The 27,898-nt window shown below is 50.0% G+C and overlaps 1 protein-coding gene across 1 annotated transcript; it reads left to right on the top strand.

Annotated features, from left to right (window-relative positions):
* The first annotated feature begins 22 nt into the window (after window positions 1-22).
* Window positions 23-27,862, top strand: ZNF777 (zinc finger protein 777). The gene is made up of 6 exons (XM_035021340.1): window positions 23-163; window positions 4,307-5,158; window positions 6,304-6,430; window positions 8,740-8,853; window positions 23,023-23,274; window positions 26,286-27,862. Exons 1-6 carry the CDS (start codon window positions 47-49, stop codon window positions 27,440-27,442), a joined length of 2,619 nt encoding a protein of 872 aa, XP_034877231.1. The 5' UTR covers window positions 23-46; the 3' UTR covers window positions 27,443-27,862.
* The last annotated feature ends 36 nt before the right edge of the window (window positions 27,863-27,898 follow it).

Raw genomic sequence — 27,898 nt, 5'->3', positions numbered from 1 at the left:
GGCGGCGGCGGCGGCGACTCCGGCCCGGGCCGGACAGCGCACGGCCATGGCCGAGGCGGCCCCGGCTCCGGTGAGGGCGGCCCGCGCGCGCACGGACGCGCGGACTCGGGGCCCGGGGGACGGCCTGCGCGTCCCGGGCTCGGCGGCCCGGCCTGGGGTCTCGGTAAGGGACGGAAACGCCGCGACGTGGGGGGCGGGGGGGGCCGGAGGGCTCGCGCGCCCCTTAACGGGAGACGGGGGTGCTGCGGGATGGGAGCGGGCCCGAGGATCCGGCCGCCGTCCGGGCGAGGCTGCGGGGACGCCGGGGCCTGGCACGCTCGCGGGCCGGGAGGTGGGCGCCCGGGGACGGCGCCCCTCGCTCGCTGCGGAGCGGGCGCTGCGTCCGTCGGGGTTGCCGCCGCACGGTTTCCGCAGAGCTCGCCCCCGCCGAGCCTCCCGCGGCCGGAGCGCGGCGCTGACGCGGCTCTCCCCATTTCGCAGAGCGGAGACACTGAGGCACGGACACCTGGCGGCGACCTGCCCGGCCTGCCCCAAGGTCACGTAGCGAATCATCCGTGGCCCGGTGCCCGCGTCCCCAGAAACACCAGCCTTCCTGGGCTGCGGGCCTGGACGGGGACGGGGCGGCTCTGGCGGCGGCCTCCCCTGGGTTAAGGGCCTGGCCCGGCGCGCGGTGGACGCGGCCCGTCGGGGGGGAGGTGACGGCGGGGCGAGAGGCTGGGCAGCGCCCAGCCCAGCGGCTGCGTCGTGGGGAACAGGTGACCCTCGGGCTCGGGCGCCTGGGCCTCCAGCCCCTTTCCTCTGGAGGGCCCCCCTGCCAAATTTTGGGTGTCCAGACGGATGGGGTCTGGGGAGCGAGCTCCTAAGGGCTTAGTGGCCGATGGTCCTGTTTAGTGGGCCATTATTAAAAATCGGCACTAAGCTCTCCCCGCAGACCTGCTCTTTGAGATGCAGTGGCTTGTGCTGGAGAGCAGGATTGCTGCATGGGGGTCAGCGCCTGTGAGCCTCAGTTTACTGCTGTGTACAGCAGGGGGTCGGGATATATGCTTTCTAAAGAGCCTCCCGGTTCAACAAAAATAATAATCATCTCTTGGAAAAATAAAATAAAATGGAGATTTAAAAATGCCTACCTCTGGGCTTCGGTCTCCAGGGCCCCTGAATGGTATATAATTCTGAGTTAATCACACTGGGTCATACAAGAAAATGGCACGGCTTTCTTTTTTTATAAGTTGATATGGATGGTTATGTATTTTTTCTGCTAAGGTGCATGAGTCCTGGAGACCCCATCCACTTGGGATGCGTGAGGTAGGGAGGGTCATTTAAATCCTGTGATACACAGTCCAGAATCCTCCCTCTGCCCACAACAGTTTGAGAATGCAGGCTTATTAATCTTAGATACTGTATTTACAGCTCCATCACTCTCTTGATGCTTAGGGTAAAATCGAGCCGCAGTTTACTGGTACGGAGGACATTATAGCAAGGGGCTTTAATTTGGGGGTAGAGGAGGGGTGTGTTCCTGTGGCCCCCTCATCCCTCTACAGTCCTCCAAATCTGGAAGTGGAGAGAGCCAATCTAGTAATAGCAAAGAAATGGTACTTTCCTTTGAGCTCTGATTAGACTAGTTGGTAAAGGTATCTTACTCTGCTGGCTTTTGGTACTGTACTGGAGCTTTTTTTTTTTTCTTCATTGTTTTAGTTAAACCCCTGTATTACTCAGGGAGACTAACTTGGCCCCTGGGGATTTTTCCCTTCTTCCTATTAGTTGTAGGCAAATACCCTAATCCCCCTCCAAGGACAGGGCCATAGTGTGTCTATTGTGTTGCATTTTGCTAGTCATTTTCCTTGCGTCTGAGGCTCTTATGTCCTCTCTGCCCTCACCTGTGAAGAGAGGTAGCTTAGTTGTTGACGAGTCTTCAGGCTTAGGGGTCTGTGAACCCCTTGAAAGCGTTTGCAGAATTTTGTATGCACGCCCACATGTGGTTTTTTTGTTTTTGTTTTTGTTTTTTTGAGGGAGAGAATCCACAACTTTCATCAGGTTTTCAAAGGGGTCCCTGAAATGTCTTTATGGACAGGGCCTTCCCCACCATAGAACCTCCCACAGGTCTTTGTTTAATCTCCAGGCCTCTGAATTTTAGAGGTAGAAAGGATTCAGAGCACTTACCTGACCTGCTGCCTCAGTTGACAGATGAGGCCCGGAGGCATCCTACAGTGCCCGCTGACGGCCAGGGGCTCTGCAGCCAGCCCGCTTTGTGACCTTGGGCAAGTTGGTTGGCTTGGCCTCTCCAAGCCTCGGTTTCTTCATATGCTAAGTGTGGGTAACAGTTTTCAGAGTCCCTATTTTTTTTTTTTTTTAAGATTGTATTTATTTATTTGAGAGACAGAGAGACAGAGCACAAGCAGAGGAAGCTGCAGGCAGAGGGAGAAGCAGGCTCCCTGCTGAGCAGGGAGCCCGATGCGGGACTCGATCCCGGGACCCTGAGATCATGACCTGAGTCGAAGGCATTTCATAGGGCTTCCTGAGGATGATGTGAGATAACCCTTTAAAATGCTTAACACAGTTCATGGCGCACGATAAATGCTGACTAACTGTTAGCTGTTATCTGACTAATTAGCTCTCACATCTGGTTAGCTACAGAGCTATTGGATCATACTACCTCAAGAACATTCCGCCTGAACAGGCCTTCGGTTTTCAATTCTTGGCCTCAGAGTGTGGTGTTGTCTCAGTGAAGGCCCTCGTAAGTGAATGAATGAACAAATAAAGGAAAGAAAGCAGTCGGAGATATAAATAGGTTTAGATGGCTCTGGTAGATGACCGAAGCCACGTCATTCTTCACCCTAACATTTTTTTTTCCCGTGACCCAATAATTTCTACTGTTCGTTCATTCAGCAGACATTTACTGAGCACATACTATATGTCAGACTGGACCCCAGGGAGGTGCTTCCTTTCAAACAGAGAGAATGCGAATTTCAAGTTATATTAAAGATCACTTGTACATGGCACAGTGATGGGTCATTCAACAGATTCTCTGAAGGAAGATTATGAGCAAATGGACAAACATGTTATAGAAGAACTTCAGTTCAGTTCCAATAAAGCTATTGATTGTCTGGATAAGTAAACCCAGAACTGGCCACTCAGAAGACCTTTGCTTCACCTTCCTGGTGACACAAGAATTCTCTCAACATGAATGTGGCAAGGTGGGGAACAGGGAGAGAATAAATAATGAAAATCCTCAAAGGAATCAGTCTTTATTTGGTTCTCATCCCCCTGCCAGTCTTGACGTGAGTCACAGAACTGGCGACTTCCGCTCCATTTCCAGTCCCTCCAGGCCTTTGCTCCTCATCGCCCGCCTCACAAACCACAAGGAGGAACTCAGACCACAGCGCACACCTACCTCAGTGGACCATCTGCCCTGAGGACTTTGGCTCCCGTACAAGGGGCAAATTGCCGTCCCCTAGCCTGGCTCAGGCAGGGTCTCTCCTCTCTCTGGGGAAGCAGAAGGCAGCCTGGAATGCCCAGAAGCCCATTCAGCCTCTCCAGGAGGGGCTGGGTCCATGCAACATGTCTCACTATATACATACTCTGAGAAATTGTACTGATAAGGCCACAATTCAGCTTTTATCAGAGTCTGGGAAACTGAAGGTATTTGTGTGTCCTCGCCACTGGGGGACATGAGGGAAAGATGGGGCACTGGGACTGCCTGCTGACACAAGCAGGAGCAGTGGGGCCAGATGTCAAGTTCACCGTCGAGGGAAGTCCTTTAACAGTGCTGGCCCCACCAGAGTTGCCTCCCGCCTTGCTGGGAGTCTTGGGGTAGTAACAGTGCCCGGCACTGACAAAATTCTGCTCCTTCGTTTTACGAAGTCTTATTTGATGCTCAATGCTCAGACTCAGTGAGGTGGCAGGCGTGTTAGGTACTGTCTTTGTGTTATGGGTGAGGATACTGAGAACGGAGAGGCCCAGTAAGCCGGCCGCCGTCAGCGTGGACAGGACTGAGAGCCGAAGCTGGTATGCTTTCCCCTCTCGTCCACTCCTAGTCCTGGGTGGTCCCTGGGAGATGCATGTTATGAAGAAAGAGATGGTTCTACCAACGCGGAAGGTGGCATGGCCACCTTTTCTTTGTTGTTAATAATAGTTTTGTAATTGATGTCTAAATCAGCGCTAGGTTCTTAAGAAGAGACTCAAGTCCATGCAATGTATCTTATTGCCGGTAAACCTGCAACCCTTTTTAGGTGGGTGCCTATCTTTGGCATTTACTTTGCCAGCTGGAGCCTGTGGCCTTCAATCCTGTCCTTTCTTTCCTTGAACACAGGTCCAGCAGCTGGACATGGAGACCCAACGCTCATCACCTCCGTCATTCCCCAGTGTTCTGCAAGAAGAAACTCCGCATCAGGCCCCTGCTGGACTCCCCCGAGAAACTCTGTTCCAATCCCGTGTTCTTCCCCCCAGAGAGATTCCTTCTTCGTCTCCCCCCATTCCCCAACAAGGCTCCCTACCCCAGACTCCCAAGCTAGAGACCTCTGGCCGAATGCCGCATGTTCTCCAGAAGGGACCCTCACTCCTGTATCCTGCCGCTTCTGAGCAAGAGACTCATCTCCAGGGTCCCATGACTTCCCAGGAAGAGACCCAGTATCCACCCCCAGCTGCTGCTGAACAAGAAATATCACTTCTCTCCCACTCCACCCCCCACCAAGAAGCCCCACTCCACTCGCCGGAAGTTCCTGAGAAAGACCCCCTCACCCTTTCCCCCACAGTTCCGGAGACTGACATGGACCCCCTGCTTCAGAGCCCCGTTTCCCAAAAAGACACTCCCTTCCAGATCTCTTCTGCAGCCCAGAAGGACACACCACTCCCTACGGCGGAGATCACCCGCTTGGCCGTGTGGGCTGCCGTCCAAGCGGTGGAGAGAAAACTGGAGGCCCAGGCCATGCGGCTTCTGACCCTGGAGGGGCGGACGGGGACGGCCGAGAAGAAGCTGGCGGACTGCGAGAAGACAGCCGTGGAGTTCGCAAACCACCTGGAGAGCAAGTGGGTCGTGCTGGGGACCCTGCTGCAGGAGTACGGGCTGCTGCAGAGGCGGCTGGAGAACATGGAGAACCTGCTGAAAAACCGAAATTTCTGGATCCTGCGCCTGCCCCCAGGCAGCAATGGAGAGGTTCCCAAGGTAAAGCTATCCCAACTGGGGCTTCCTGGGGAGGGATCTGAATTGGCATGTGGTTTAGGAATTTCATATAAAGAAGGAAGAAGAGCTGGTTAAGAAGGAAACAAATAGGGGCGCCTGGGTGGCTCAGTCATTAAGCGTCTGCCTTCGGCTCAGGTCATGATCCCAGGGTCCTGGGATCGAGCCCCGCATCGGGCTCCCTGCTCCGCGGGAAGCCTGCTTCTCCCTCTCCCACTCCCCCTGCTTGTGTTCCCTCTCTCGCTGGGTCTCTCTCTGTCAAATAAATAAATAAAATCTTTAAAAAAATAAAAAAAAGAAACAAATACAGTGATACCAACATCTCTTCACCAAGCACAAGATAGGCCAAAATCACATGATTTGTCCTCTTGGTAAAGCCCTCTTAGTGATCAGGGATGGTCAGTTTGGAAGGGTGTTCAGTTCACAAGAAGAGTGACTTAGCGGTTCACTGTGAAGGTGGACGGAGACCTTGGTGGAAGGTTCCGGGGCTCTGTCCTGCTCCACAGTTTTATCAGTTGACTTACAAATTATGTTAATGCCAGTAAAAATGTGATTTCAAGCGGTATCCTAAAAAACGAGAGAATAGTTAGGTTTTAATATTATTTCCCAGAAGATCCTAAAAGAACTTGAATGTGGACTGGTTTTCTTTCTGTTCTTTTGTGTCTTGTCCCCGTACACAGCCTTATGTAGGGACGAGACTTGGACTTTATTCTCTAGGCCAGCCCTTCTCAAATGTTAGCGTGGCGATCTTACTAAATGCAGACTCTGATTTAGTGGGTCTAAGATTGGGGCCTGGGGGTCTGCATTTCTAGCAAATTCCCTGGTGTCATTGCTGCTGGTCTACAGACCATGCTTTATAGCAGCAAGGATAATCCCATTAGAAAACGGACTAGACAAAACAAGGCCCTTCTCTGTGGGGGCCAGGACAGTGGCTGAAGTCAGGCCAGATTTCTAAAGAGGTCCGTGGTGAACACCCACCACTGTGCCTTTGGGCCTTTCCCACTGCAGTCCTAAGAAGAGGTGTTTGAGCCAGGGGCCGGGGCTTAGAGCCATTTGTTGCCTTGGGATTTGGCAACTGAGGGCCTGTAACTGCCATCCAGTTGGTCCAAGCTGAGCTTGTGTGGTTTCAGGTCCCTGTCACCTTCGACGATGTTGCCGTCCACTTCTCCGAGCAGGAGTGGGGGAACCTGTCCGAGTGGCAGAAGGAGCTCTACAAGAACGTGATGCGGGGCAACTACGAGTCTCTGGTTTCTATGGGTAAGGAGAAGGTTCACCCATGCTGGGGGGGCTTCCTTGACACTAGCCTGAGGTTCATTTGAAAACGTTGGGAGTTCTGAACTCCAGTCCTACCAATAATCAGAAACGAGGAAAACCGAATTTTAGAGCACACAACCAGTTAGAACAAATGCCCCCAGGCAGCAGAGATGAGGACAGCTCGTCGACAGCGCAGCTCTGCTGAGAAGCCTTGGGGACAGGCAGGAAGAAGACAGACGGCAGGGTCTCACCTCTACATTATTTCCCCCCTGGCCCTGTATGTATATATTTAATGAGTTTGTTCAGCAAACAATTACAAAGCAGAGTGTGAAGGGCTTTACGAGAATCAAGTTATTTAATCCTCCGCCTCTCCCGTGAAGGTGCTGAGACAGGTGTGAGTGCTCGTTCCCCTTCGCCCATGCAAATGACTGAGCACTGTCACTGTTGGAGGGTCCCCCGGAGTGTTGTCTCCACCGTGCAGAGAGGAAGCTGTGACCCAGGAGTTTGATGCTCATGCTGGGTCCCACCAGCGAGTCACAACAATCTCACTGAGGACTCTCTTCCCCCAAAGTCTGTGCTTTCTTGTTGTTTTCATTTAATAAGAGTATTTAAGGAGGAAAACCTGGGAAATATACTTTAGTTTTATGTGTATCCTTCTGTCTGGTATGGGGAACTCTTTGGGCACACAAAAAAAGTTAGAAAAACATTTACGTATGCAAGTTGCGTAGAAACTTTGATTCTTGCTAGAATTGTTCATTGAATATACACATACCTCCCCATTAAGGCAACTTTTTCTTTTTAACTCATTTTTTCTTTTCTTTTTAAAGTATATACGTAATTGTGAAAATTTAGATTTATGGAATAAAGAGCAATGCCCACCCTCCCACCAGTACTGCCCCCAGAGGTAACCACCATGAACCCTTCGGTCTGCATTCTTTTTTCCTTATTTTGTGCACATGCAAACATACACACTTGTGCACACGCCGTCTGTGGCTTGCACAGATGGGGTTGGTCACTTACTCTCCCAAAGGGTAGGCCCTAGACAGCCTTCCACGTCTGCACAGGTCAGCCTGCTCAGAAGGATGGTGCGGCATTCCAGATGAGCCACTGGGCATTTGACCTTTCTGCTGTTACTGAGCAGCACGCTGACCCCGACTCCTGCCTGTTACCGAGGGCCGTGATCAGCCTTGTGCATCTGTGTGCGCTTGCACGAGCGTTTCAGGAGGACGGCTTCCAAGGAGGTCTGCCGAGCGAAGAGGACGCACACTGACGATATCACGGCCACTTCCTCCAGAAGGCTGTGGACGTTCACGCCCCAGGGCACGGCAGCGCCGTCTCTCCATGCCCGGGCCCGAACTGATGTTCTTCTGTTTGAAATATTTGTCTTTCCTGATGGGTGAAAAATGACGCCTCATTATTTTCATATGTATTTTTTGATGATTAGTGAACTTGTGCATCTTTTCCTGTGTTTACTGGCCATTTGCATTTCTTCTATGAATTACCTATTTATATTTGCTTTTTTATTTTTTACTAATTGTAGAGGCTCCTTAGATACAATAATGGATGTTAACCATTTACATACAAGCTCTGCCTTCTAGACCTTTCGGCCCCCAGGAGGCCCAGCCTGGGGTGTTGCAATCCACAGTGGACCCCCGAGGGCTGTGTTAGCAAGCTGTGTGCAGGAAGGAGGCCTGCAGGTGCTGGGACCTGCCTCACGCCTCCTTGACCACCCCCCGCCAACACACAGTGGCCCAAGTGGCTGAGAAATAAGAGTGCCATTGGGTTCATCATCTTGGGGAGTTTCTGACATGACCCGTGCCTGGGCGCCCACGTGCGTGTTTCCTCCGAGTTTCTTCAGCGGGTAACTTTATTTCCAAAGAGCTTTAAGCTTTTTTAAATGTGAGGGACACTATAAGTATTCAGTTTTTTAGCTTCTGGATTTTATCAGGATTCGTTTTTTACTCTAAAATTTCAAGTCTCCCGTGTGCAGCCATTGGCAACCCGTGAGTGACGGAGGGTCAGTTCCCGCTGGTGGGCAGGTGGCCCTGCTGCTTCTCCCCCCCGCGTGGGAGGCCGAGGTCGATGCAGACACGCACGCGGGCCCCGCCCCCACACGCACGCGCGCACCCACAGACCCACACACAGCAGGGTCCCGAAGGAAGAGGGCTGGGAGCTTGGCCCACTTCTTTTCCAACACTGCCACTGGTCGGGTGGCTCCTCTTCGTGTCCCACTTGCACAGATGACACCTTTACAGCATCCAGTGTGACCTCACCACATACTATGTATGTCTTCTTTCCTTCCTTCTGCCCAGACTATGCAATTTCCAAACCAGACCTCATGTCGCAGATGGAGCGTGGGGAGAGGCCAACCATGCAGGAGCAGGAGGACTCTGAGGAAGGCGAGACGCCTGCAGATCCCAGTGCTGGTGAGTGGCTACTCGGTGGCCCAGAGCTCTGCCTTCTAGATCTTTCGGCCCTCAGGAGGCCCAGCCTGGGGTGTTGCAATCCACAGTAGACCCCCGAGGGCTGTGTTAGCAAGCTGTGTGCAGGAAGGAGGCCTGCAGGTGCTGGGACCTGCCTGACGCCTCCTTGACTGCCCCCCGCCAACACACAGTGGCCCAAGTGGCTGAGAAATAAGAGTGCCATTGGGTTCATCATCTTGCACAGTTTCTGACATGACCAGGTGTCACCTCACTCTTGGCAGGAAACAAAACCGGAACTGAAGGAAAAGTGGTCACTTGTCAGGGTGCTAGTGATGGTGCCTCGTGGAGCTCTCCAGAGAAGGGCCTCACCCCTGCTCCTGCAGCTGGTCAGTGGAGGGATAGGGACAGATAGACTTGACGTGAAATGTTGTGCGATGTGCAGAACAGTGTCTGGACGGGGCGGTTTGACAGAGGCAGCAGAAAGGCATGTGTCTCAAGTGCAGACCCCAGGGTCAGGCACCTGCACTTGAATCCCGGCTTCTCAGCTCACTGGCGGTATGATTTTGGTTGACTCAGCCTTTTGGGAAGCTTATTTTCCCAATCTCTAAGATAGGACTGGTCCTAGTCTCTAGGGCTGATGGGGTGACGGGGCTGTACCGACAGCCCAGTAAACACTAGCTGGTGTCATTCTGCGTGGGTGTCGTCCCTCGCCAGCCCCACGTCAGTAGCCCACGTGCTTGCCCTGCGGGTGCTCTTGTGCGTGGTCTGTTTGTGGAGCTCCTGCTTTGGAATTGCCTTTGGACTTGAATCATCTACCTTGAAGGTCTGTGGTGGAAGCCGATCCTTGTCCTTTGCAGCCAGACATCATGGGTGATCCTATCTTTTGAAAAAGGATAATCTAGCTGGAGAACTCACAGGAGCCAAAGGCCAGGTCTTGTTATGAAGTAATGTCATTGGTTCTGGGACCTATCAACTGGCTCCTAGCAGGAGGTCCAGAAACATCTAGAGTAATGTCAGCCCCGTGGATTGAGAGCTGTAACTGACAGAAGAGACAGAAGCCTCTGGAAAAATAAATGCTGGCATCTCGCAGAGCAATCCAGTATCCTTCCTTCCTAGAGATTTAAATTGAGGGTAGAGGCTGATCTGAGTTCATTCTGGAGACAAAAAAGGTGATTTAAAAGCAGGTGAGACTGGGAACTTGGGGACAAAGAATGACATGTGGCAGAAGGTCCTTTTGTCCACAAGGTTTGAGTGGCCACAGCCAAAAACAAGGGTCAGGTGGGAAGAAGAGAGAGATTCAAAGCAGAAGAAATAAGGAAGCAGGGGGCACCTGGGTGGCTCAGTTGGTTGAGCGACTGCCTTCAGCTCAGGTCATGATCCGGGAGTCCCTGGATCGAGTCCCGCATCGGGCTCCTTGCTCAGTGGGGAGTCTGCTTCTCCCTCTGACCCTCCTCCCTCTCATGCTCTCTGTCTCTCATTCTCTCTCTCTCAAATAAATAAATAAGATCTTTAAAAGAAGAAAAATAAGGAAGCAGGCCTGGGAGGCAGAGACTGAGAATCTGGGCGAGTGGTTCACGGTAAATACCCTAAAATCCAGCCTAATGTCCCAGTGGGGTTCTGTGGCCTAGGTGCTGCTCCTCACGCATCGTCTCCTGCACGCTGGGACCACAGCATCCGTCCCCTTCCTCTGTCTGCTTGTTCACAGCCTCCTCGCAGACGGGCCTCCCACAGAATCAAAAGCAAAGAACCTCAGCCCACTCTGCCTCGGGCCGGGTTCCTCCCGGCACACGCATGTCCGCGGCCTGCGCGGCTGTGGGAAGCGGCAGCCCCCCAGAGGCTGCCTTGTGTGGCTGGAATGTGCATTTGCTCCATGGACCATCTCCAGCCGCTCAGAGCCCGGACGGAGGGGAGCACGGGGAGCACAGGGGCCCCCGCCACACGGGGCTGGTCGTGAGCTCGCCCCTCCGTTTGAGGCCAGGGGCCCTGGCGCTGGAGAGCAGGATTGTTCTGTGAATCGGCCCTTATCTGAGCCCCAGAGCTCTCGCATCTTCGTAGAAGGTGGCTGCAGAACCAGCTCTGCTACGATACCGACAGGGAACAGCCTAGCAAACTGAGAGTTCTCATAGTTCCAAGTACACTGAACGTGACAATTTTATGAACTCGCTAAGTGAATGTAATCAATCAACTATTATTTATGGTTTGGATCCCTAAGGGCAAGGAGATCCAAAAATGATTCCGATATTGACCCTGCTCTCAGAACACTTAGAGCAGGGGCTCCCATTCATGGCCCTCGAAGGGGGGTAATGGAGGTCTGGGGAAGCCAGGTCCCATTTTCACCGAACAAATTAGCAGAGAGTAAAAACAAACCAGAAGGCATGGCTGAAATCCAAGATCTCAGTCTTTTTGAAAAGCAGTTTGATATTTTTTAGTCTTAAAATGTGTTTTAAATATTTAAAACGTTCATATACTTGACCTAAGAATTTCCTTTCCTTTCTGAGAGTCTGTAGCATGGAAAAGAATCCAAACGATGGATTAAGATGGACAGATCCTATATTACATTGTGATAAATTCTTACACAGCCGCTAAAATCATCAATGAAGCTTTTATACCGTATGTTTCATTTGTATGTTTATTATTTAGGTCATCAGGATTTTTGTTTTTGCTTTATTTAAAAATTTTATTTATTTATTTGAGAGAGAGCAAGAACATGAGTGGGGAGGAGGGGCAGAAGGAGAGGGAGAAGCAGGCTCCCCACTGAGGAGCCTGAAGCGGGACTCAATCCCAGGACTCCGGGATCATGGCCCAAGCCGAAGGCAGACACTTAAGCAACTGAGCCACCCAGGCAACCCATCAGGGTTTGTTTTTTTTTGTACCAGGTACTATGTCAAGAGACCGACAGTAATAACTAACCCCCCCCAACACGCACATACAATATTACAGTAAGGGGGGTGGTAGTGCTATGAAGGCGAGCATCCAGGCCTGTGAGAGACACAGCATGGAGGACTTCACTGAGCTAGGACAGCAGAAAAGGCCTCTTTGAGGAAGTGGTGTTTTTAGTGGGAACCTAAAGGGCAAATAGGAGTTCCAGGTGCCCTGAGGAGAACTCACTGGCGGGAAGAAAGTCTGGAAGCTGGGAGACTAGTTGGAGACTTTGTAGTCCAGGCAGACGACGTGGCAAGGCCAGGAGAGAGGTGGGTATCCCCAGGGACCGGTTTTGGCAGTGGAGGCTTGGAAGGACCTGCGATGGGCGGTGTTGACAGGGAGGTTCCCCATCTTGTGAGCGCAGTGAAGTGCTGGGGGAGGTGGAGGACCGCAGGAGGTGCGGACCTGGAGAGATGACGAGAACAGGTCGGGCTGGAGGCCCCTGGGGGAGCTCCAGTGTTGAGAAAGCGGCTGAATAGAGTTAAAAACCGACCAAGATCCGAGCTAGAGACAGACATCTGGGCATTGGTAGCATAGACCCGGTCCGGAGAGGGAGAAGGGAAAGAGCACAGGCCATGCCCTTGGGAGCCCTGACTTTTAGAGCAGATTTGGAATATAGTGGTCTGGGTAGGGGCCCAGGCATTGGTAGTCTTTAAAACGGTTCCAAGATGATTTTCATGTACAGCCAGGGCCGAGAACCACTATTGTAGGATTTGAAGAAGGAAGGAGGAAGCAGAGGAAGTGGAAGGAGTGGTCAGAAGGGTAGCAAGACGAGAAGAGTTGGGGCACCTGGCTGGCTCAGGCGGTGGAGCGTGCGAAATTAAGATAGTACGTCAAGAGAAGAGTGTTTCCAGAAGGAGGGAGTGTGGTCAGCCATGCTGAATCCTGCAGTGTGGTTTAGTAAGGCGAAGACCGACGTGTCCACGGGATGTGCAGCTGAGCAACACCAGTGACCTCGGCAGGAGAAGTACTGGTGGTGCGTGGGGTGGAAGCCCGTTGGAGCGGGCTGAGGGGGGGAATGGGGGGGGAGGGAGGCAGCACCTGTCATCAGCTGTTTCAGGTTTAGCTGTGAGTGGGGAGTGGAAATATGGGGCGGTAGCTGGGGGGGCAGCTGTGTTTGCCTCAGATGGGGATTGCTAACGCTGGCGTGAAGCTGATCGTGGTGATCCAGTCGATAGAGGAAGTGAATGATGTAGAAATGGAAAATGGAAATGTAACATCAAGTCCGTGATGTAAACAAATGATAGGAAAAAAAAATTGAATGGAAACATAACGAAATCATATTTCTTTATGCTTTATAGAAATATTCTCAAGTATTACTTCTTATTCAGTAAAAATAATTAAAAAACAAACAAACAAAAACAACGCATGAAGAAAGGCTTCGAGTTAAAGATGGCAGGTTGAACATGTGTTTACTCCTGCCTCCCAGAATCCTTCTAAAGCAAGAGTGAAGGGGCTTTTTAAGGAATGAACAAGGAGACAACAGCAAGTACGTTCTGGAAGCCCAAGAGCAGATGGCTGGATGATCACTGATTTAGAAAGCTACATCCAAAACTGATACTGGGGAAAGCAGAAAAGAAACTCGATCTGCACTCCACCCCCATTCCCTACTCCAGACTCGGGAATGAGCAGTACCGGAGACTCTAGGTATCTCTGGAGATGGGGGCAAAGGTGGGCTTAAAAACAGAGGATGGGTCAGACATCTTTCACCTCCCCTCTGCGGCCTCCCTCAATCCCTCAGCCGGCATCTGCCTCTCCCAGCCCTGGTGGACAGCCAAGGCTTCTTCTCTGGAGAAGATGAACAAAACGATGTCTGAAGGTGGACACCGGGCACAGTGGAGGGTGGGGCACCATGCCGACTACAAGACAGTAAGTGAAACATGACATGCAGATACTGAGATCTGCAGCCTTCCTCCCTAACCTGGCTCCCAAGCAATGTGGACATCCAGGATGAAACCCCCAGGCAGCATACTGGACGAGTCTTGCCTGGAGACTTTGGGGACCAGCCCAAGGGATCTCCCCAGGAAATGACTCAGCCAAGCCATCCTGTTGGGAAACGCATCATAGCAAGCCCTACTTAAAGGCACCAAACTTTCAATCTCTTTTGAGTATTCTACTTTTAATTATAGATAACCAAGACCACAGACATTTGGGAAAAGCCTCTAATATAGAGAGACCAAAGGAAAAGAAAGCAGAAAAAATAAATTTCAGAGAAACAGATCATGCAGAGAGATTTAAAAAACCATGTTTAAATACATATGTATATATTTATATATAGTTATGTAATATATATAACATATATGTATTTCACATTCCTTAAGGAGATAAAATAAGTGAATACATCCATGACACAAAAGTATAATGCTTATTGCGGTGCCTGGGTGGCTCAGTGGGTTAAGCATCTGCTTTTGGCTCAGGTCATAATCCTAGGGTCCTGGGATCGAGCCCCACATTGGGCTTCCTGCTCGGCAGGGAGTCTGCTTCTCCCTCTCCCACTCCCCCTGCTTGTGTTCCCTCTCTCACTGTGTCTCTCTCTGTCAAATAAATAAATAAAATCTTAAAGAAAAAAAGTAAAGGATGGAAGTCAACATCCAGATATTAGGAACATCACACACACACACACACAAAAGCATAGCAAAAATAGGGAGGAGGGAATTAGCAATGAAATAATTCAAGGAAAATTCCCAGTACTGAAAGACGTGGTTTTCCAGATTGAAAGAGCCCAGCAACTGTCCAGAACAATGGATGAAAACAGACTCATGCCTTAGATACTTCCAGCAAGAAATTTCCGGGCAACTGAGGCCAAAACGATCCTACAAGTCTCCAGAAAGGGGAAAAAAAAAAAAAAAAGGTTCATAGAAAGGAACAAGAATTAGGATGGCTTTGGACTTTCCAGCGATATTGGAAGAAGACAGTAGGGCAATACCTTTAAAATTACCTAAATTTCAAAATTGGAACATATTTTCCAACCGTCCTAGAGTTTTGTATCAGCCAGACAATTCTAATTAAATGTGAGAGATGAAATCAAAACATTTTCAAGGTCTCCTGTGCACCCTTCCTCCAACTGGGGGAGGCGCTTTGCTGAAATGAGGAAGTACACCAAGAGAGATGTTAGGAGCTCCAACAGAAGAGAGGTAAGGGGGATGCCCGGGATGCTGTGGGATCCCGAGAAGACAGCTGTGCACCTGGAGGCAATCAGTGCAGACTGGAGCACATCAGAAGGTTGTAAAAATTTTCCTTCAAGTCGATGAAATTGAGAAATACCCATTATGTCCGAATGTTTTGAGGAGAGACTTATAGAAGACGTCGGGGAGTTTGGAGCTGACTTAATGAAAACAGTAAGCTAAGCCAAGGAAAAAGTTATAAACTCCAGGGAAAGCAAAAGACACAGACATAGAAAATAACTGTAGTCGGGCGCCTGGGTGGCTCAGTTGGTTAAGCGACTGCTTTCGGCTCAGGTCATGATCCTGGAGTCCCGGGATCGAGTCCCGCATCAGGCTCCCTGCTCGGCGGGGAGCCTGCTTCTCCCTCTGACCCTCCCCCCTCTTATGTGCTCTCTCTCTCTCATTCTCTCTGTCTCAAATAAATAAATAAAATCTTAAAAAAAAAAAAAAGAAAATAGCTGTAGTATACTCCACCGTTCAATGTTACATAACATTTATGTAATCTAATAATGTAAATGCCCAATATTCATCCAAACAGAATTGCAAACTAAACTGGAAGGATCAGGGATTTGGAAAAGATTTGTCTGGATGGGGAGAGATGGTACTCACCTCCAGCTCTTGGAAGTCATCAGGTGATGTTTACATTGAAAATTCAAGGGACTCCTGGGTGGCTCAGTTGGTTAAGTAAGCATCTGCCTTCGGCTCAGGTCATGATCCCAGGGTCCTGGGATCGAGCCCCACATCGGGCTCACTGCTCAACAGGGAGCCTGCTTCTCCCTCTGCCCCTCCCCATGTGCACATACGCATGTCTGCTCTCTCTCTGACAAAATCTTAAAAAAAAAAATTCAAGGAGTAGCAATAGGAGTGTGTTCCTTAGAGATATGAAGGGAAATAACAGAAGAATTAGCGCGAAGAATTGAAGTGTTGCCTCTGGGGAGCAGGAAATATAGGTGGGGAGTGGAGGAGAGCTTTTTAAAAACAAGTTTTGAAAAATGTTAAAGCTTTCGTAATGTTAAAAAACTTCCATGTAAAAACAATACCATGGATATTAATGACAGAGTAAAGTTTCTGTGTCAAGGTTCGCTTTCAAATTTATCACTAAGAGGAGGATTAGCTTCATTACCTGAACTTATTTTTCATTATCCTAAAATGATAAAATAAATCCAAGGAGACCACAGCAGGCTTAAATTGATGTTACAAAAGCAATTCCTCTGTACTAATTTTGCAGTTCCTCTGTAACTCTAAAAATATTTCAAAATAAATGTTTATTTAAAAATATAAATAAAAATAAAAACAAGTTTTGAGAAACTAACCCTCAGGCTGTGTGCATATATAACTTTTTTAAAGATTTTATTTATTTCAGAGAGAGAGGGAGAGAGATTATGAGCGGGGAGAGGGACAGAGGGAGAGTCTCAAGCACATAAATTGGAAGGAATACACTGAAGAGAATTATATGGGGCTTTCACTCTGTCTGCATTTATTCTTTTTGAATTATGCTGATGAAACTTTAGTTTTTCTGGAAAGAAAAACCCAGTGTTGCCACATTAACCTTCTTCACCAGCTCAAAGCAGAGAAATCATGGTTGACTTGGCTTTACAACATCCTTATGGCTGTACTTTCTGCTAGATTTTTAAAGCTTTTGGCATATTAATTTTTAAAGTCTTTCTTAATGCATTTTTAAGTGTTTTATTCTTTATTTTTTTTAAGTTTGTTTATGTAATCTCTACACCCAACCTGGGGCTCAAACTCAGGACCCTGAGATCAAGAGTCACTTGCTCTTCGGACTGAGCCAACCAGGTGCCCCAATTTTTAAAATCTTTTTTAAAAAGTTATATATGGGGGCGCCCGGGTGGCTCAGTCATTAAGCGTCTGCCTTCAGCTCAGGTCATGATCCCAGGCTCCTGGGATCAAGCCCTGAGTCAGGCTCCCCGCTCAGTGCAGAGTTTGCTTGAGACTCTCCCTCTGTCACTCCCCCTGCTCTCTCTCTCAAATAAATAAATCAAATCTAAAAAAAAAAAAAAAAAGCAAATAGACTTTCTGGGTCAAAGGATATACCCATTTAAAAATCTGATACATGGGCGCCTGGGTGGCTCAGTTGGATAAGCGACTGCCTTCGGCTCAGGTCAAGATCCTGGAGTCCCGGGATCGAGTCCCGCATCGGGCTCCCTGCTCGGCGGGGAGTCTGCTTCTCCCTCTGACCCTCCTCCCTCTCATGTTCTCTGTCTCTCATTCTCTCTCTCTCAAATAAATAAAATCTTAAAAAAAAAAAAGAATTAAAAATTTGATACATATTTTAAATGTCCCTCAAAACAATTGTGCCAGTTAACACACCTCCAGTTTATACACAAACGTGAGACTACCTCTTTCCTCATACCCATGCCGATAGTAGGTATTGTCTTTTTATTATTTGCCGAAGTGATGGGTAGAAAAGACAGTATTTTGATGCTTTCATTCAGCTTCTGTAAGAGTGATGTTGAGCCTATTTTCGTACCTTTATTGAGCACCAGGATGTCTTATTTTATGAATTATCTTCTGAACATTGTCCTTTTGGATTATTCATCATTTTATTATCGATTTGTAAAGCTTTTTAAAAGTTAAGGATAGGGGTGCCTGGGTGGCTCAGTTAGTTAAGCATCTGCCTTCGGTTCAGATCATGATCCCAGGGTCCTGGGATCGAGCCCCGCATCGGGCTCCTTGCTCAGCTGGAAGTCTGCTTCTCCCTCTCCCTCTCCCCCTGCTTGTGTTCCCTCTTTCGCTGTGTCTCTCTCTGTCAAATAAATAAATAAAAATTAAAAAAAAAAAAAAGTTAAGGATATGGGGTGCCTGGGTGGCTCAGTTCGTTAAGCATCTGCCTTCGGCTCAGATCATGATCCCAGGGTCCTGGGACGTGGGTGTGCATGCTTGCTCTCTCTCTCTCTCTCTCTCTCACAAAAATAAAATCTTTAAAAAAAATTTTTTTTAAGTTAAGGATATTAGCTCTTTTCCTATGTATGCGGATATATTTTTGAATATATGGTTTACCTCTGTATTTAGTATTTGTGTGTGTGGTATGGATATTTTAAATTTTTGTATGTTCAGATTTTATCAGTTTTAAGTTTCTATGTATTCAGATTTACCCATAACTTTCTTTATGGTGTCTGGGTTTCATATTAAGCATAGAAATACTTACTTAGCCCCTTTTATTCAGTAAATGTCATTACAGGTCTTGGGCCTATGAGGTTTTTAAAAACCTCTAAAAATATTTGAAATCTGAAATAAAATATTTCTTGCTCCAGAAAACAAAAAAAAAATTTGCAAAACACAAATAGTTAAGTATTTTCACTAAGTGTCTGCAAATATAACATTATATCAGCTTCATTAACTATTAAATGTAGTGCTCACAAACACACAATACATTTGGAAACAATTTGTAGGGTTGATTTTTTTTTCCCCATCTTGCAAGAGTTCTCAGGAAGAAACATAATTGCAGAGATCACAAACCAAGCACAAATTAAATCAGTTCCTTGTCACCAGACAATGTCAAGGCAAAACTACAGGAATTCTTGCAAAAAAATATACACCTAAAAATGAGAGTTGGTATGTGTTGGGCACATGTAATGTCTGCTGCGACCGGCCAATGCCTCCAGATCTGAAGTCCCAGGGGGCTAGGAATAGCCTGTTCCTCAGCTCCCGGTTGTAAAGAGAGAGAGAGAGAAGGAAAGAAGCTGTTTTTTTCTAATACTAGTATGATTTCATTATTTGTGTCTAAACTGTTGTTTCATCAGTGATTTATTTTAATGTGAAGACTGTTTTCTTGTTGCGAAAGCAGTTGTCCCCGACTCCATTCATTCCCATTCCATTTATTTAAAACTTTTCCCCACTGGCTTGAAATTCTCCCTTTGATCATAGCCTATATTCCTGCAATGTATGTGTCTTTAACTTTTTTAATGGGAGAACAAATGACTGCTTATAAATGCAATCTGGTTGTCAGTACTCTTTCAAAAGTTGTTTAGGGTGGGGAACCCTTTTTGGTAGGAGCCCACTGGTTTCCCAACTGTCTGACAAATGGAGGAGAGGCGCGAATATGTGTAAACACAGCACCTCCCAAAGGGAGAAGAAGTAAACGCCCTAGAGGGAAGCACAGTTCCGTTGGGCGGCGGAGAGCATCGGAGGTTTGGCCGAGCGAGGTCGTGAGGGAGGGGCGGGTACTGAAGGCAGTGGTCTTGGAGCTAGAGTACCAATGCCCCGGGGGTTCAAGGAGACTTCCCAAGAGGGATGTGGCATAGAGGCTTTGAGGGCTCGGGAAGTCCTTCGTCGATCTGTCTCATTCATAAATCTCATCAGTGAGAGCACACAGCACATGCAGCCCCTGCCATGCTGGTCCTCATCAACCACACCCCTCACCTGTCCCCATCTCCTGAGGGAGCATTTCTCGGAAGTATAGGAAGCCCTCTGGATTACAGAGACAGTCCAGAACGGAGGGGCACAGGACCACAAGTGCGGCGCCCTGGGGCCTGGATGGCAAATTCTTTTGCAAGTTAGATCACTCGCAATACTTTGCTTTCAACAAAATTGAAAGAGAACCTAATTAAGTTGTCAGCTAATAGGTCATTAGAAACAATTTTTGATGATCTATTAACCATGTGCTTTCACAGCATTATAATTCAGAGCAAATTCGGAGAATCAAGTGATGATTCTATAACAAAGCTCCTGCCAGCCCATCTATATATCTATGTAAATGAGCTTTGCCAATGCTTGTGTTTATGAAAATGAAAGATAGGAACAGATTTTATTCTGAACTCTTAAATCAAGTAATAAGAATATTCATTCTCAGATAAGCAAACTAATTGGGGGAAAAAAATTCCTCCCCATCCTTGTAAGAGCCATTTCCAACAAGTTTTTAGTTTTCTATCTTGAGTAACTGTGTATCATTGTACAGTAATAATAACGAAGGATAACTTAAGCCAGGAAAACAGTCAACACTTAGAGCCCCGTGGTTATTAGAAATGAAAGCAAAATTAATCTTTCAATTTACATACACATTTTTGTGGCAGAGTGGTAGACGAGGAGATCAGTAAAAGGCTTCGAAGCATAAATATATGTTCTACTGGGATAAAATTCTGTGGGCAAAGTGGGAATGGAAATAGAAGTTCAAGGTGAAAAGGAATGATATAAAAATTTCAACTATCAAAGAAGAACTTGTTCATGTATTTTTTAAGTGAATAATGGTGGGTTGAAAATTGCCGGCGTTCTCAGATCCCACTGGCGACATTCAAGAGTGACGGAGGAGTTTATTTTAAACCTTCAATATTTACAGTACTCCAGAAATGACATCTTTTGCAGTTACTGAAGCATTTTATATGTTTATTCAAAAAAGTGCAAAGGGGTGCTTAGTTTTTAAAAACTGCTTTAGGGAGGAGGCAGGCAAAATATTTTCAGGAGTTCGTGAAGTCAGGGAAGGTATTTTTCTGATGCTGGGGTCACGGTCGTGCTCGTGGCTCTAGCGCAGAGACAAGGGTTGCAGAGCGAGAAGCCAGTGCCGCTGGGGGTGCGTGGTGGCCCCAGGAACACAGCGGGGCTCAGGCAGCGAGCAGTCACCGTCTCCCCAGGTGGGAGACAAAGGGGGAGTCAGCGGGTGACTTAGAGCTAGAGCAGGAGCGAGGCAAGGATGTGAGGGTGGGTGACTTCATCTTTGTTGTGAGACCGAGAATAGGAGGAGGAGGTTTTGGAGACTTGGTTGTGGGGGAAGGCAGGCACGGTCCGGGTTTAAGGCTGTGGCCCCGAGGCATCGGGGACCGTCACAGCTGCTTTCTATTCTGCTGCTCCACACGGCTGGCAGGAGATTGGTTGGCTGCTCAGACGAGAATGAAAGGATTGCTGGGCACCAGAGAGAACCCAGTTTTGAGTCCCGGGGCATCAGCTGCCGGCCTACTGGGTGGGTCTGGTTTCCCGGCTTTTAGCTTGGGGATCACGAGTGGGTGTGGTTAACAGCGGGGAGGCTTCCCAGGGGCACGGACTCTTGGCTTTGTTTACCAGGTTCCCAGTGTCTTTTCTCTTTCCACAGCACTTACCACCTTCTGGCATCCCATATAATTTATTATGTTTCTTGCCTTGGGTAAGGTGTATGGGGGTTGGGAGCTCTGTTATGTGCACCGATGTATCCCACGTCATTAGAATACCCCATCGCACCTAGTTGGTGCTCGATAAGTAACCACTGAATAAATGAATTAAATGAAGGAATAAATGCATCTGTTGATGCATTACACATCTATAATTTCCTTAATTAACAACATGATTTTCAAGCTGGGAGGGAGTTTCTGCTGGCACAGCTCTCTCCATAGGGGAAGAAAGTAAAGCTGAACCCCTACCTCACACTCTACACAAATAAAAATAAATTTCAGATGGAGCAAAGACCTAAATGTAAATAATAAAGCAATAAAAACCTTGAAGTAAACTCTAGGAGACCCTATGAACCATCCAGGAGCAGAGGAGACCCTCTTAATTAAGAAAACCCAGAAACCATAAAAGACAGAGGGACGTGTGTGACCATGGGAAGACTTGAAGAAAGCGGTCTGATAAGAGGTGGCACAGAGTCAACAGACAAACGCTAGATTTGGGGCCTGTCTGAAATGCTGATAAGAGAAAACGGGTTATCTTTAGCACAGGAACCAAAGGACTCTTACCAGTTTGACACGAACAGAACACAGTTCATACGGAATCAACTTGAAAAAGCCAATAAGGAAAAGACAACGATATTCAGATGACCCTGGTCGGGAAAGTGGGATTAAAGTATCAGAAAATCATCAATTTACACCCATCTGACCGAGGAAAATATGAAAGAGCAGTGGTGTCAGTCTCTGGCAGGGAGGTGGGGAAGAGGCTGTCCTCCCGCAGGGCTGGTAGAAATACGAATTGTCACAGCCTTGTTCAAAAGCAACCTGATGACATCTATCAGATTAAAAATAACCACACCTTTGACTCTGCAGCCCCACGCCGGGGTCTCGCATGGAAATCAAACCCCTGTTTTATAGTGGGACATGTAAATCCACCTGTGATTGCGGGATAGTTCATCAGGCAAAACAAAAAAAACCACACGTTCCTCGGAGGGGGAAGGGCTGAACATGCGGCTGGCCTGGCCCCGGGCTGCCTGCAGCACTTAGGACGAAGGCGGTGACTCTACAGAAATTGCTTTCAGGGGATTTCTGCAAGACATCTGAGGGAGAAAAGGAATGGAGAGGACTATGTATATGCCAATTTTTTTTTTAAACCAATAATGGCCAGAAAATAAAAACAGAGAAACATAAATGTGTTGCCATAAATACCTACGTAAGTGTAGAGAAAACTGCTAGGTTACTTACAGGGGTAACCTGGGGAGGTCGCAGCTGTGACATGGGAAGGGAGGGGAGGAGGAAGGCAAATCAAAAGAGGAAAAATACCACACTAAAAGATTATGTGCTAAATCCCACTTATGCAAAATGATGCCCATGTGTGTGTGGACATTCGAAATTACCTGCAGATCTATTGGCAAGTTAAAAAAAAAAAAAGGGCAACGTGTGTAATCAGATGCTGTTTAAAAACAAAGCTGAGAGCTCCAAGTGCCTGCGTGTGTGTGTGTGTGTGTGTAACTGGGGGCCGGGAGGGGGCTCAGGGGTGTCTGGTCTGTCCGCATAGGACCCCGGGGGGCTGGGCTCAAAAGGTGTGCACGGTGAGGAGGTGATGACCCTTTTCATTATTCAACTTGACTGTGAGGGAGGGAAACTATCTGTTGACTTTGACTGGCCTGACCCAGGAAAGGGAATTAAGATCTCATTTGTTCAAAAAACAAAAAGCAAAAAAACAACCCTGACAATACTATTTTTAAAATTGTGGGGGTCATGGAATACAAACTCCACATCTATTTTAACTTTACTGCGGTTGGTACTGATGTTCAAGGCTACAGGATGTCCAGAAACTTCTGTGTCTGCTCACTCAACCCCACATTATCTTTCCTCGTGGTCTCTAAAATGAGAATTTTTGAAATGTAAATCCCAGGCTGCAAAAACCTCATGCAATGAACGTGTTCTGGGTTCTTCTGTCCTCTCCCCCCAACCCCTCCCTACCTTCGCAGCACACGACGGGATCGTGATCAAGATCGAGGTGCAGACCAACGACGAGGGCTCCGAGAGTCTGGAGACGCCGGAGCCCCTCATGGGGCAGGTGGAAGAGCACGGCTTTCAGGACTCGGAGCTGGGAGACCCGTGTGGTGAGCAGCCGGACCTGGACATGCAGGAACAGGAGAATACGTTGGAGGAGTCCACAGAAGGCTCCAGTGAGTTCAGCGAGCTCAAACAGATGCTGGTGCAGCAGCGAAACGGCACAGGTCAGTTAGAGGGGGTGCGGGCTGGGGGGGAGCCGCCACCATGAGTGAGGCCTGCAGACGGGCCCCTGCCTTGTGGGAAAGCTGGGCTTCCCTTCAGAGAGGCTCGTTTGACCTCGATGGGTTGACAGGTGTGACAACCCCAGGCACGGCCTCGGGGACAGGTTTCCTGCCTCTGGATTTGTAAGAATCAGTCTCCAGGCTAGGAAGAAGGTATTACAGCCAAAGACGAGGTCAGATGTAGGTCCGAAGGGATCTCAGAGATCACCTCTCCAACTCCCTCCGTCTACAGGCAGAGAAGGTCAAATAAATTACCCAAGGTCATGCCATTGTGGTGAGGCCAGAACTTCCATCTCTGCTGTGTTCTTGATAGTTCCTAGGTCACACCAGAAGCTTCAATGACCCAGAGATCTCAGCCCTAGCCAAGCATGTTTTGGAAAATAACGGACGGTGCTGTCTCTTCCTGGGATGATCTAGCCATCACTTGTGTTTAATTATAAAACCTCTGGGTCACCCTTCTGCACACTCTTGGCTCCTCGTGAGTTCAGGAACGGTGAGGAAGTGGCCTCTCAGCAGCCTGATCTCAGGACATCTTTTGTGCCTGATTGTCTAATGCTGAAAAGCCCGACCTTGTCATCTGGTGCACTTTTTACATACACCATGAAACTTAGTGAGCTGCTATTTATTCAGGGGCTTTTCAACTATATTCATAAATGAAATCAGCCTGATCCCTTCTTGAATCATCCTCGTCTAGTTTTGGAAATAAGATTATACTCAACTTATGAAGGTGAACTGGGCAGCTTTTTCTCTTTTTTTCTATATTCTGAAAATAATGTATAAGATAGGAATTAAGTGAATTCTGCCAAATTTTTAAGGAACACACTTAGGTTTTGGTTTTTTGTTTAGATGTTTTACTTCTGTGCCAAAGAGCCAATAACTATCATAGCAGTTTCTATACTACTTGTACTTAGAAATGTATCCACATCCATTTTATTTACTAGGTTTTTAAAAGTATTGTGCTGATGATTTTTTACATTTTTTCATTTTGCCTGTAGAGAATCCCTTTGCAATTGGCCTTTTCGCGCTTCGTAAAATATCACGGACATCTTTCTTGGTCAAAAGATGTGGATCTAACCCCTTGCTTTTAAATAACCGCATGATATTCCCCAAAACATTTTAATCTACAGGCTGTCTCTCTAAAACAGTGGAAGGTGCAGGGCAGACCGTGAGGCTGGGCTGCAGTGGAGCCTCGAACTAGAAACGCCAGCCTGCCCGCTGGGCACTCGCATTCACTCTAGTGGGAACCTCAGGAAAGTTCTGCACGGTGCTGGGTGGGATTTTGCATCTTGGATTGCATCCCTTGCTGCTGAGAATCCTAACAGGGCCCAGGCAGCACTGGCCATGACAAGAGGCCTGAGCTGGGACTGGCACACCTGTGTCCTAACTGTGACCCTGCTGTTTTCTGGGTTCAGAAGGGCAGGAGGAAGTGCCAAGGCCCAGCGGTCACTACCGGCTACTTTGTAAGACCTGGGCCAGCTCACGCACACAGCCAGCTTGTTTCCCTGTCAGTTGAGGGGGCAGACTAGATGGACCCTAAGTTAGAAGCTCTGAAGAAGTCTGGCTTTACTTACTTTATTTGGAACGATCACTTGGTGTCTCTGGGCTTGGATGCCCCACGTCTGTGAAATGGGGATAAATTCTTTCTTGGCTTATCCCATAAGAGATTGTGAATAAAAAGACAAGCTCTAAGGCGAGAACTTGAAAAGTTCTCGTTTGTTTGCTGCTAAGAATTCTGCAAATGCAGACTGTTACCGCAGCCCATCTGACAGGTGGCTCAGAAAAGCGAGTGGCTTTCTCCTGTCACACAGTGACTAAAAACAGAGCTCTCCAAGTAACTGTTTAGGGAGTACCTAAGTACAAGGCATTTGAGAAAATGCAGACAGGAGTCAGAGGGCCCTCCTTTTCTCTAGGACTAACATTCTCGGGGAACACACTAGAACACCGTGTAGAACAGCTAATATCTTGGGCCCTAAAGGACCAGCCTAGAGGATGGAGGGCCAGGGAGGAGGAGGACATCCTACAGTTGGGGTGTTCCTGGAGCCCTTCCTGGGCCGGGAGGGGGGGCGGGGGGACCGCACACCAGAGCCTGGGGGAAAGGCAGGAGAAACCCTGGCCCTAGCTTCAGGCTTGGTGAGTCACCCACCTGTGTGGGGGTCGTGCTGCAGGAGAAGGCCGAGGTCCTAAGCCCTGGGCAGGCACACCAGAGTGCTGCGTGCCCAGGAGGGGTTGAGGGCCGCAGGTTGGGATGGGCAAGGAAGGTTTAAGGGCAAAGACAGGATTGGAGCTGGGTGGTATGTGGCCCGCGTGATTTGGAGGCGTGGAGAGGAGGGGCAGATCGCTGGAGGAGGGTGAGTACAGACACCTAAGGAGAAACCGGCAGGTGCCTTCAGGAAAGCGGCAGAGCGGTGAGGCTGGGGGAGTTGGGCGGAGGCGGCCTTGGGGCCCGGAAATCGAGCCTGAGGAGTCAGGCCCCTTTCCATACAGGTGGTAGGAACCCAGCCCTCAAGTAGCTCCAGTGGAAAAGGGAAGGTCCGCGTCAGGTGATAGCTGGTAGGCCCACGAGGCTGCCCGCTTCCGGCACCCTGAGCCCGAGTGCCCCCTCCCGGGGAGGGGGGGACCCTGCGGGCACTTGCCCGCCACCCGCTCGGGGAGATGCGCGCAGGCAGGGCCGGCGTGCCCCTTCTGGGCCGCAGAAGGTTCCCAGAGAGGGTTCCTTGCTGAACTGAGCCCGAGGCCCGGCCGGGTTACACATCCAGCCCCGCGGAGGCGGGGGCCCGGGCAGCAGGGAGCGGAAAGGAGGATTCCCCCAGAAGGCGGCCCCCGGGGGGGGGGGGGCGACGATACACGGGCATGTGTGGGGGCGAAGGTGAAGCCACCTGCCCGGCCTCCGTCCAGGGTAGAGGCCCTGGGCACCGGCTGACGTCTGTCCGTCTCTCTCCCTGTCCCTGGAGCAGAGGGGATCGTGATCAAAACGGAGGAGCAGGGGGACGAGGAGGACGAGGAGGAGGAGGACGAGCTGCCGCAGCACTTGCAGGCCCTCGGGCAGCTGTCCGGGCGCTACGAGGCCAGCATGTACCAGACCCCGCTGCCCGGCGAGCTGTCCCCCGAGGGCGAGGAGAGCCCCCCGCCGCTGCAGCTGGGCAAGCCGGCGGTGAAGAGGCTGGCGCCGCCGGCGCACGGGGAGCGGCACCTGGGCGACAGCCGCGGCTCGTCGAGCCAGCAGCAGCGGAACCGGCGCGGCGAGCGGCCCTTCACCTGCATGGAGTGCGGCAAGAGCTTCCGGCTCAAGATCAACCTCATCATCCACCAGCGCAACCACATCAAGGAGGGGCCGTACGAGTGCGCCGAGTGCGAGATCAGCTTCCGCCACAAGCAGCAGCTCACGCTGCACCAGCGCATCCACCGCGTCCGCGGCGGCTACGCGTCCCCCGAGCGCGGGCCCGGCTTCGCCCCCAAGCACACGCTCAAGCCGCGCCCCAAGTCGCCCAGCTCGGGCAGCGGCGGCGGCGGCCCCAAGCCCTACAAGTGCCCCGAGTGCGACAGCAGCTTCAGCCACAAGTCGAGCCTGACCAAGCACCAGATCACGCACACGGGCGAGCGGCCCTACACGTGCCCCGAGTGCAAGAAGAGCTTCCGGCTGCACATCAGCCTGGTGATCCACCAGCGCGTGCACGCGGGCAAGCACGAGGTCTCCTTCATCTGCAGCCTGTGCGGCAAGAGCTTCAGCCGCCCGTCGCACCTGCTGCGCCACCAGCGGACTCACACGGGCGAGCGGCCCTTCAAGTGCCCCGAGTGCGAGAAGAGCTTCAGCGAGAAGTCCAAGCTCACCAACCACTGCCGCGTGCACTCGCGCGAGCGCCCGCACGCCTGCCCCGAGTGCGGCAAGAGCTTCATCCGCAAGCACCACCTGCTCGAGCACCGGCGCATCCACACGGGCGAGCGGCCCTACCACTGCGCCGAGTGCGGCAAGCGCTTCACGCAGAAGCACCACCTGCTCGAGCACCAGCGCGCGCACACGGGCGAGCGGCCCTACCCCTGCACGCACTGCGCCAAGTGCTTCCGCTACAAGCAGTCGCTCAAGTACCACCTGCGGACCCACACGGGCGAGTGAGCGCGCGCGCCGCTGCCGCCCGGGCCGCCCCCCGCCCCCCGCGCCGGGACAGGAGCCTGGCCGCCGCGAGGCCCGAGCCGGGCGGGCGGGGCCGGGGCGCCCCCGGCCCCTTTGCTGTGAGCCCCCCCCCTTTTCGTCCCTCCTCCCAAGGACTCGGGGGTAGTGAGACCAGGTCGCTTGCTGCCGTGTTTACCGGGGGCCCCGCGGGAGGGCGAGTGCGCGGACCTGGGGAACCCCTTCGGGCTGTTAATTTCCTTGACAATAAAATGGATGAAACCAATCAGCACGGGGGGAGTGATTTGGCCGCCGGCCACTCGGAGGGGCGGTGCAGGGCCACTTAGTTGGGGAATAGAACTTTATAATTACCTTTTGGATACTGTGGTTCTATTTGATAATAATAGAGTAATTTTTAAAAGATGAGCGTTTCCTGTTTGCCGTTTTTGTTTGGTTTTGAAG

This window comes from Mirounga leonina, unplaced genomic scaffold, assembly GCF_011800145.1.
Source record: "Mirounga leonina isolate KUSES-001 unplaced genomic scaffold, KU_Mleo_1.0 Mir_174, whole genome shotgun sequence".
Taxonomy (NCBI): Eukaryota; Metazoa; Chordata; class Mammalia; order Carnivora; family Phocidae; genus Mirounga; species Mirounga leonina.
The sequence above is the reverse complement of the archived record's forward strand: the minus strand, read 5'-3'. Positions and strand labels throughout refer to the sequence as shown.

Coding starts and splice junctions, on each gene's coding strand:
- ZNF777 (XM_035021340.1), top strand. CDS start 47: ATGGCCGAGGCGGCCCCGGCTCCGGTGAGGGCGGCCCGCGCGCGCACG. Junction 5,159..6,303: donor GCAATGGAGAGGTTCCCAAG/GTAAAGCTATCC, acceptor GTGTGGTTTCAG/GTCCCTGTCACCTTCGACGA. Junction 23,275..26,285: donor GCAGCAGCGAAACGGCACAG/GTCAGTTAGAGG, acceptor TCCCTGGAGCAG/AGGGGATCGTGATCAAAACG.